The 10,544-nt window shown below is 44.5% G+C and overlaps 1 protein-coding gene across 1 annotated transcript; it reads left to right on the top strand.

Moving 5' to 3' along the window:
* Positions 1-368: 368 nt before the first annotated feature.
* On the top strand, positions 369-7,513 carry LOC107114214 (gastrula zinc finger protein XlCGF57.1-like; the record flags this gene model as incomplete). The annotated part of the gene is made up of 4 exons (XM_015415656.1): positions 369-471; positions 5,107-5,232; positions 5,721-6,044; positions 6,504-7,513. Coding segments are annotated over exons 1-4 (1,560 nt in total), but the record flags the coding sequence as incomplete, so codon positions are not given.
* Positions 7,514-10,544: the final 3,031 nt, after the last annotated feature.

The raw sequence follows: 10,544 nt of genomic DNA on the forward strand, positions 1-10,544 counted from the left end.
CAGAAGACTGAGGAAAAGTAGGAATTGAGGATTTCTGCCCTCTCTTCATTGCCTGTTGGAATTTCACTTTCCTGTCCCTGCAATGGGCCTAACATGTCCTTGCTCTTTTGTTTTTAACATCTCTCACTACCTTTAGCTTTCCTAACTCTCTCTGTACAAGCACTAGTTATTTGTTTCTATTTTCCCTTGGTTATGAGGCCCTCCTTCCACTTTTTGAATGAGTCTTTTTTTATTTTTCAAGTCTTTAGAAAGCTGTTTATGGAGCCACCTTGGCTTCTTTAGGCTCCTCCGATTTTCCCTTCTCATATGATCTCTCTCTCTCTCTCTCTCTCTCTCTCTGTGCCAAAGAAGCCTGGAATGTAACAGAGACTATGGCGGAGACAGACCAAGACCTTGTGTTTGAAGAATGGCTAAAGTGTTTCTCAGGAAGATCTCAAGAGACTATCTCCTTCCCAGATGAGCTGGCTGCAAGTGAGTCTCCTTCACAGTTATGTCAAGGGAATGGGCACGGAACAGCCATGGGACCTTTCCTCTTCACTTCTAAACAACCCTTGGTTTGGTAGAATTCTCAAGCTCACTGGGTAAGGGGGGAGGGAGGCCTTCTGGGATCTGGGGGCTCGGAAGCTCCTTGAGTGGCTCTTGAGTGGCTGCACTACCCTTAAGTACTGGATATTCCAGGAAAAGAGGGGGGGGGGTTTACCTAAGAACAGCCCTGCTGGACGAGTCCAAAGGCACAACTAAGGATTCCTACAGTGGTCCGCTGGATGTCTTCAGGCCTTCCTATTAGGTGGAGATGGGTTTGAGTGCTTTCTTTGGAGCTGTTCTACCTTGCCGGGGTGGCCTGCAGCGGGTAGTCCCACCAGTTAACATTGCCACCCAAGGGCAAGTAGTTTATGCCAAATCACACAGCACCCTCTGTTGTGGTTACAGGAGCCAGTCCTCACCCCAAGAGAGCGGGATCGTGTGTTGTTGGAGAGATTCCCACTGAAACTGTCAGCCCGGTAAAGACAGAGTCAGGTTCTCTCAGTTGTTTGAGCCACAACACGATTGAGAAAGCACTGTAGCCACCTCCCGTCTCCCCAACAGGGAAGCAACCAACTCCTTCCCAAAGGCTAAGTCCCTTCCAGCCCCTTGAGGCAGGAAATCATCTGCCAAAGAAAAGCACAAACACACAGAAAACCTGCCTGGGTTTCTCCAAGACTACCCAGCACCATCTCCCCCTGTCCCCAGGGAAGAGGGTTGACAACAATGAGAACCCTCCACTGTTCTAAGGGTCTGCAAAATTAATTTCCCCACGTTTACATTACATCGCCCTGGTCATGCTGAACATATCCATATCTGCATACTTGCTGCCTGTTCACAGGGCCGGCTCGCTCACTAGGCAAACTAGGCATTCGCCTAGAGCGGGCCGGCCCTTAGGGGTGCCAAACTGCACCCACCCACCCCCGCCAAAAGCCCTGCATGCATTTAGTCTTTGACTGGGGGACCGCCGCCTCCGCCGCCTCTTTCACCCCAAGTCCAGCACCCAGTGCGCCCAGAAGCAGGCGGGGAAGGAAGTGAGGAGGGAGGAAGCGCCTCCCCCTGCTGCGCTCGGGGCCTGTCCTGAGGCGCACTTGGCCTGCAGGGCGGGGAGGAGGCAGACGGCGCTGCCTGAAAGGCCCAGCGGCAGGGCGGCTCAGGTAGGCGTGCGTGGTGCATAGAGGGGGCTGGAGCAGACCCACCACCGCTTCCTCCTCCGAGACGGGCTTGCTTGGACGGACGACTCCTCCACGCTGCCCTTGGTGAGTCTCCTTGGCGCCGCCCTCGCAGGGAGTGAGGGAACGGGGCGCACACAGCTGGGGGGGTCCCGGTCCCCCAGGGGGGAAGGAGAGACGGGGGGAAGTGGGCGGGGGGGGGAGAAAAAGCAGAAGGGCCGCCCTCCAAAGAGCCTTGTAGCCCCCTCTCCCCCCACCCTATGCGCCGAGCTTAGCACCCGGCTTCAGCGCCGGAGGGGCACGCGGCAGCGGGGGGGGGGGAGACACAAGGTGGGGGGGCGGCACAAGGCAGCCTTGCCTGGGGGGCACTAGTTTCGGCTAGGGTGTCGAAAAACCTTGGGCCGGCCCTGCCTGTTCACTGTGTATTGTGGGTGTTTTGGGAGGATGGAACAGGACAGACTCTTATGCGTGTTCCTCTGGGACCGGCCTCCAAAGGGCCTTACTCTACTGTAACAAATGAATGGCGTTGAGGCTAGATAATCAGTCTTCTGGCTATGTCTTGCTGACAATGAAATACACTTCTTTCCGGGGAGACTGGCTGACTCTGTGCTTCTAGGAAAGGCACAACTGCCTGGATAATTCAAACATGGGTGCACATTAGACAATAGACAGGCCCAGCTAAGGCTCGAAAATAGCAAGAAAATGGCTCTGAGCTCGAGAAAGGAGGCCCTGCACTGAAAGTTTGGTTTTCTCATCTGTCATTACCTACCCCTCTCCAAACAAACGGAATCTTTTCCAAAAACCATGGGGGTCCCCTTTGAAGAAGAAGAAGAGAAGAAGAGATTGGATTTATACCCCGCCCTTCACTACCCAAAGGTGTCTCAGAGCGGCTTACAAACTCCTTCCCCTCCCCCTCCCCACAACAGACACCCTGTGAGGTGGGTGGGGCTGAGAGAACTCTGAGACAAACTGCTCTTTTTCAAGGACAGCTGTGCCAGAGCTTGTGACTGACCCAAGGTCACATCAGCAGGTGCAAGTGGAGGAGTGGGGAATCAAACCCGGTTCTCCCAGATTAGAGTCCACACACTTAACCACTACACCAAACTGTGGGGTTCACTTGGTGAGCTCGTGCTTACTCCCCCCCCCCCCCCCCCCGGAAACATGTATTTTGGGGAGGCTGAAAAGCAGCTCCTCCTGGCTCTGTTGACAACTGGAAGGAAACTCTCAGTACAAGTGCAAGACTGGATGTCTTGATAATTTCCTATATTTCATCGCCAAGTGCAGAGATTCAAAAGTCAAAAGGCATGGCAAGTCTGATGGGAACAGTGGGGGAAGAATTTCTTGCCACTTTCCCCCTTAAAATACATATGGGGAGTTTGGGCAGGGGAAGGATAGACAGAAAATAAAGACAGCTCTACGGGAGGGCCTGGCAGGGATCAGGTGTGACCAGTGTTCCCTCTAAGCTGAGTAAGTGTGAGCCAGTGCACAGTTTTTTAGCCTCCGGCTCACAGATTTTTTGACTAAGCTCGGGAAGGAGGGCTCCAGAGCAAACTAATTTATGCAGCAGCCAAATGGCTCGCTCACCACTTTAATGCCGGTAGCTCACAAATTAGAATTTTTGCTCGGAAGACTCCACAGCTTCGAGGAAGCCTTGGATGTGACCAGTTTCTCAGTTTTGGAGGAAAGATGACTGGATAAGAGAACTGCACACCTTTTCCTGAGCAGTGCCTGTAAAAATAAGAAGTTTTTACTTGGGCAGGGCAAAACAAAATGACCAAAAGGAAAAAAAGGAAAGAGGGGACAAAGTTTCCTGCTCTCCAAAGGGAACCAAACAAAATACCAAACACAACCTTTAGGTAGTTCTGCCACCAGGCCCCTTTTTAAACAGTTCCCAACAGTCCAGGAGAAAGGGGACCCAAAGCTCCTGTCTGGTTCTCTAATGTATACAACAAAAGACAAGTCTGCGGAATGGAGCTGCAGTTCACAAGTCACAAATAAGCAAAAGCTTTCTGGTGGTAGTGGTCAAAAGGTCTAGGCAAACAGGATTTAGGTGTTAAGGCTTGGTAACACAAATGACACACAAATGATCAAAGTAAAATATATTTTTGTTTATTTAAGTCCTGACTGGGCTCTTTTTGTAGCAGGTACTCCTTTGCATATTAGGCGACACACACCCTAATGTAGCCAATCCTCCAAGAGCTTACAGTAGGCCCCTGTAAGAAGAGCTCTGTAAGCTCTTGGAGGATTGGCTGCATTAGGGGTGTGTGGCCTAATATGCAAAGGAGTTCCTGCTACAAAAAGAGTCTCGGAGACGTGACTGTGTAGGTTTAAAAAATAACAAAGCTTAGCTTCTCCAGCCTAACCGAAACATAAGGCAGCAATTCAACATTACCTCTCCAGAAGACGGAGTTGCAGTTGGTCAGCATGCAAGAGAGTAATTTCTTAGCCCATCCAGGCACGGACAGAATGGGACACCATAGCTGGGGTACTGCACTACTGGACCATGCTAGGCTCAGCAGTCACAGACCACCTACCCCATAACTGACCTAGGGCTTATTCTGATAGGAAACTGGTCTCTCACCGGGTTAGGCCCTTACCCAGTGAAGGGCCAGAAAAGTGATGTCAGCTTTTCAGGTTGCTGTGCAGAAAACATCCCAGAATAAGCTTTCTTACCCATAATATTCAAGATGACCCATAATAGTCTTATCCATAATACTCAAGCACTACCCAAAGGAGTCTCAGAGCGGCTTACATACTCCTTTCCCTTCCCCTCCCCACAACAGACACCCTGTGAGCAATGTTCCCTCTAAGCTGTGGAGTCTTGTGAGCAAAAATTCCACTTTGTAAGCTACTGAAATTAAATTTGTGAGCGAGCCATTTGGCTTCTACATAAATTGGTTTACTCTGGAGCCCTCCTTCCTGAGCTCAGACAAAAATGTGTGAGCCGGAGGCTAAAAAACTGTGAGCTAGGTCACACTAACTCAGCTTAGAGGGAACACTGCCTGTGACGTAGGTGGGGCTGAGAGAGCTCTGACAGAAACTGCTCTTTTTCAAGGAGGGGAACCTGAAAGTTATTCTGCAGTATAACCTCCGTTCCTCCCACAGGGAGGTGTTGCAGGGTTAATTGGTTGGAATGTGCCTAATGCTCAGCACCAAGATGGTAAAACCTTCCTTATCAGCCACCGCTGTAAGCAATTCTCCAGGGTCACTAAGTGCTTCTCCTTGTTATCTCTATCTCTGGGGAGAAGATTCAGTCGTTTGTCACTAAGGAAGGTTTTATTACAGGCCCTGTACAAGGCCTGAACCAAGGGTTAGCAAACATCTGCAATTAAGAAAGCATTTTCTTTACAGTGCCTGACTGCTGCCTTGGCTTCTTGCATGGGTGCTGATTGAAAGACTTTCTTTCTTCCAGGAGCAGATGTAGAGGAGACAGCTGGAGAATTCCAGGGGTTCTCTTCGGAAAAAGTCAAGAATGAAGATGCCGAAGGACACTTTGGAGATGGAGATGGACCACAGAGGCAGGAGGGAAGCCAAGCAGGTAAGAGGAGGGATAAGCCCATTCTTCGCCGAGGAGGGAGTTTCCGTGAAATCCCATTCCAGAAAGAAAGGTTAATCAAAAAGAAAAGGGACAAAGGCCTCCATCCTAACCAGAGAATCCACTCCAGGGAAACGGAAAATGTGGCCTTGGCAAAGACCTTCAGTCAGAATATGAACATCATTTTGCAGACACAAATTTCCTTGAGAGAGAAACTGTGTAATTGATTGCAGTGCAGAAAGAGCTTCAGTCAAAAGAATCTTTACTTCCGATAATAAAAGTCACACAGATGGGGAACCATATAAAGGGTTAGAGTCTAAACCAAGCCTCTCTCATACAGGAGGCTTCATGTACTTTTAAAGTGTATGTTATTGTATACTTCAGCATATGGCGGGAAAAAACCACTGTAATATTTGGATTGCGGATGGAACTTCAGGTGCAGATCAGACCTCCTTGCGTGGGTTCTAATAGGATCTCTTTCTTTATTCCAGCAGGGGATGATGAGAGGAATGAGGAGGATGAGGAACTGCATCCTCTATCGCCAGATGAAAGCAAGAATGAAGACTTGAGAGGAAACTTCAGAAAGCAAGTTGGATCTAAGAGGCAGAAAAGAAGCCACATCATCCAGAAGAGGGGTAAACCCATTCCTTGCCAAGGGGGAGATTTCCAAGAAGGAATTCACACAGTGAAGGAAACATACAAGGGCTTGGACTGCGGAATTAACTTTTCAGATCTATCCCAATATAATGTCCATTTACAGATGCACAGTGGAAAGAAGACCCATCACTGGCTGGAGCGTGGAAAGACCATGATTCGTAGAGGAGAACTCCTTAGGTTTCAAAGAACACATAGAGGAGAGAGACCATATAGCTGCTCAGATTGTGGCAAGAGATTCTCAGAAAAATCAAACCTTGTTCGACATGAAAGGATGCATTCTGGAGGGATGCTATTTATTTGCTCAGAGACTGGAATGACATTTTCTATGGGAGGCAAAGGTAATATACATTTTCCAAAGCACAGTATAATGAATGCATGTAAATGCTTTTGGTGTGGAAACTACTTCAAATACAGATCGCAGCTCCTTGTTCACCAAAAAATCCACAGAGGGGAGAAAGCTTTTGAATGCTCAGAGTGTGGGAAGAGATTCAGTCGCAGGGGCCATCTTCAAGAACATCTAAGAACCCACACAGGGGAGAAGCCTTTTGAATGGTCAGAGTTTAGAGAGAGATTCTGTCAGAGTGGCGCTCTTCAGGAACATCTCAAAATCCAAACAGGGGATAAGCCTTTTGAATGCTCAGAATGTGGGAAGAGATTCAGTTACAGTGGCCACCTTCAAACCCATCTAAGAACCCACACAGGGGAGAAACCTTTTCAATGCTCAGAGTGTGGGAAGAGATTCATTCGCAGTGGCCATTTTCAAAATCATCTAAAAACTCACAAAGCGGAGAAGACTTTTGAATGCTCAGAGTGTGGGAAGAGATTCAATCGCAGTGGCCATCTCCAAGAACATCTAAGAACCCACACAGGGGAGAAGCCTTTTGAATGCTCAGAGTGTGGGAAGAGATTGAGTCACAGTGGCGCTCTTCAAGAGCATCTAAGAACCCACACAGGGGAGAAGCCTTTTGAATGTTCAGAGTGTGGGAAGAGATTCAGTCGCAGTGGCACTCTTCAAAATCATCTAAGAACCCATACAGGGGAGAAGCCCTTTGAATGCTCAGAGTGTGGGAAGCGATTCAGTCGTAGTGACACTCTTCAAGAGCATCTAAGAACCCACACAGGGGAGAAGCCTTTCGAATGCTCAGAGTGTGGGAAGAGATTCAGTCGCAGTGGCCATCTCCTAGAACATCTAAGAACCCATACAGGGGAGAAGCCTTTTGAATGTTCAGAGTGTGGGAAGAGATTCAGTCGCAGTGGCCATCTCCTAGAACATCTAAGAACCCATACAGGGGAGAAGCCTTTTGAATGTTCAGAGTGTGGGAAGAGATTCAGTCGCAGTGGCCATCTCCTAGAACATCTAAGAACCCATACAGGGGAGAAGCCTTTTGAATGCTCAGAGTGTGGGAAGAGATTCGGTCACAGTGGCGCTCTTCAAGAACATCTAAGAACCCACACACGGGAGAAGCGTTTTGAATGCTTAGAGTGTGGGAAGAGATTCAGTCGCAGTGGCCATCTCCTAGAACATCTTAGAACCCATACAGGGGAGAAGCCTTTTGAATGCTCAGAGTGTGGGAAGAGATTCAGTCACAGTGGCACTCTTCAAGAACATCTAAGAACCCACACAGGGGAGAAGCTTTTGAATGCCCAGAGTGTGGGAAGAGATTCAGTCACAGCGGCAATTTTCAAGAGCATCTAAGAACCCACACAGGAGGGATTCTTTTAAATGCTTAGGGTGTCGGAAGAAATTCAGTAGCAGTAGCACTCATCAAGAATATCTGAGGAACTGTAGGGGAATCTGAGGGGTCCAGGCCACTACCAGGGATCCCCAACCCTATTAGGTTTGTTTCCTATGGGTGGGTGGAGTCTGGCGAGGGAATTCAGGCCTCCAGAGGGAAAGAAACCTAGCGAGGACAGTTGCCTTAAACTTAAAGTATTTATTAACTCTAAAGCCACACACAAGCAGAAATAGTATATATTCAATATCAATACCCAGTAGCATACAGAAAATTCCCTTTGCCCGATATAGTGTATACTTCAGAAAGAACAAGGAATTCCTGGACTGTGGACCAAGACCTCACTCAAGCTTAGGTGGGATGTTGGCCAAACAGCCTCGCCCAAAGTCTCCTTTTTAAACCAACAGGAAGCCTCCTTTTCAGCCAACAGAAATCAAGGGAGGAGTGAATTACAATATTACACCCTTGCCAAATACCAGCCCATCCTAAACTGATAAGATGAACCTTTGCTAACATGAACTTTTGCCCAAATAGATATTATTAATTGCAGTGTTAAAAAGACTTAGAGAAGTTTAGGCTTTGGAGGCTGGCACTTGGGAGGCCGTGGAATGTGAATTCAGGGAAAGGTACATCTACAGGGCAAGACTTTAGTTTTTACGCCAAAGTCACTTATAGCAAAACCTACATAGCACAGAAAAACCTAAAGGTCCAGCATTGAACTCCAAAGTCTGCCACAGAATCCACACAGGGGAGAAGCTGCTTGAATGCTCAGAGTGTGGGAAGAGATTCAGCTGGAGTGGCTTGCTTGAAAAGCATCAGAGAACCCACACCATGTAACTGCTTAGGTCAGAGGTGTTGAACTCATTTGGTTTTTGGTTTTTATAAAGGAATGTTATAATACAATATAATATAATATATTATAATATAATATACAAAAATGGACAGACTTAAATACTTACAAGTTGGGGGGTTCCATTTACATCTTTGTTATAGCTAATATGTTACCTCATACATTGTCTACTTGTATATTATCTATCTTTACCACCATGTATTTTGTGTAAATATTTGCATTATAATTAAAGATATAATTCGTATTTTCTTCTAGTACGGTTATATGACCATAATGTTTATTTATTGTAGTCTTCCAACCATTTGTAAAATCTTGACCATGTATTTTCAAAGCTTCCTTCGACTTGTCCTCTCAAAATTAAAGTTAGATTATCCATCTTCGCAGTTTCAAATATTTTGTTTATCATTTCTTCTTTTGAAGGCACTTCATTTTTCCTCCAATATTTAGCATGTACAATTCTTGCAGTAGTCAATACATGTATAATAAGGTAAAAATCTTGTTTTTTACAGTTCTCAGGCTTTATATTCAGCAAAAACAATTCAGGTATAAAAGGTATAGTACATTCTAACATTTTTTGTAACATTTCATGAACCCAAGACCAATACTTTTAAACTTTATCACAAGTCCAAAAAAGAACCAACACTTTTTTGACATTTCCAACAATCATTTGATAAATTTGGATAAAACATAGCTAGTTTATCTGGAGTCATATACCATCTTTTAAAACATTTTGTAAATATTTTCTTTATATGAAGTTGCTTTAGTAATTTTTACATCTGTTTTCCATACCTGTAACCATTGGTCTAAATCAATATTATGACTCAAGTTTTGTGCCCATTTAACCATGGAATCTAACTATTTCATCCTGTGTTTTGTTTTCCAACATTATTACATATAGTTTCTTAATCAGTTTGTCTTCAGTATATAACAATATCTTACCTATTTCTGTTATTTTTGAGTTAAAACGTATAAATTTATCTTTAGTATACCTTGATTCTATTTGTGCTATTTCCCACCAACTAAGGTTAGGTTTTAGTCTTTTAATATTTTCTACTGATTTTAGCTCATTTTGAAACAAATCTTCATATTTTAACAATGCATTCTTTTGAAATAAGTTTGGATTTGTAAATGCTTCAAGTGGTGAGACCCATTTTGGTATCTTAGTATAGAAAAGTCTTTTCACTTCTTCCTATATCTTCAGTAGAGATCTAATAAAATGTTGTTTGAAATATTTATGGGTATCAGCTTTTCCATATCATATAAACACATGCCACCCCCGTAGTAAATCATGTCCCTCCAGCACTAATACTCTAGAATTTTCTAATGTAATCCATTCTCTTAACCATGCCAATTAAGCTGCTCTATAATATAGAAGCCAGTCTGATAGTGCAAATCCAGCTCTTTCTTTTGCATCTTGTATTCAGTTTTATTCTTGGTCTCTTGTTTTGCCATATAAATTGGTTTATCAGTATATCAAGCTCTATAAAATATTTTTCATTTTGAAAAATTGGAATTGTTTGAAATAAAAAGACCAATCTTGGTAAAATATTCATTTTTATTGTAACTATCCTTCCCATCAGAGATATTTGTAAGTTTTTCCATTTTTCCAAATCTTTCTTAATTTCCAATATAAATTCCATATAATTGTCTTCCCTCAAAGAACTACATCTGTTTGTTATGTTTATTCCCAAGTATTTCACCTTTTTTGACTTCCAAAAAACAAGATACCTCTTGTATCTGTTGGATTTGGTCCTTAGTAATATTTTTCGTTAACATTTTTGTTTTATTAAAATTAATTTCTAGCCCAGCCACCTGGCCATAATCCTGTAGTTTTTAAAAGTTTTGTAATAGAATCTAATGGGTTTTCTAAAATAAAGACCAAATTATCTGCAAAAGCTTACAATTTATATTCTTATGTATCTTCTCTAATCATATCATTCAACATTTCAAGCACTAGTATGAATAATAATAGTGTCAAACTCATTTATTACGAGGGTTGGACCTGACATAAATGTCACTTTGTTGGTCCGGGCCATGTGTGCCATAAAATGTAATACCAGGTACCAGAAATAAAA

Source organism: Gekko japonicus, unplaced genomic scaffold, assembly GCF_001447785.1.
Source record: "Gekko japonicus isolate JY-2015 unplaced genomic scaffold, Gekko_japonicus_V1.1 scaffold3349, whole genome shotgun sequence".
Lineage (NCBI taxonomy): Eukaryota > Metazoa > Chordata > Lepidosauria > Squamata > Gekkonidae > Gekko > Gekko japonicus.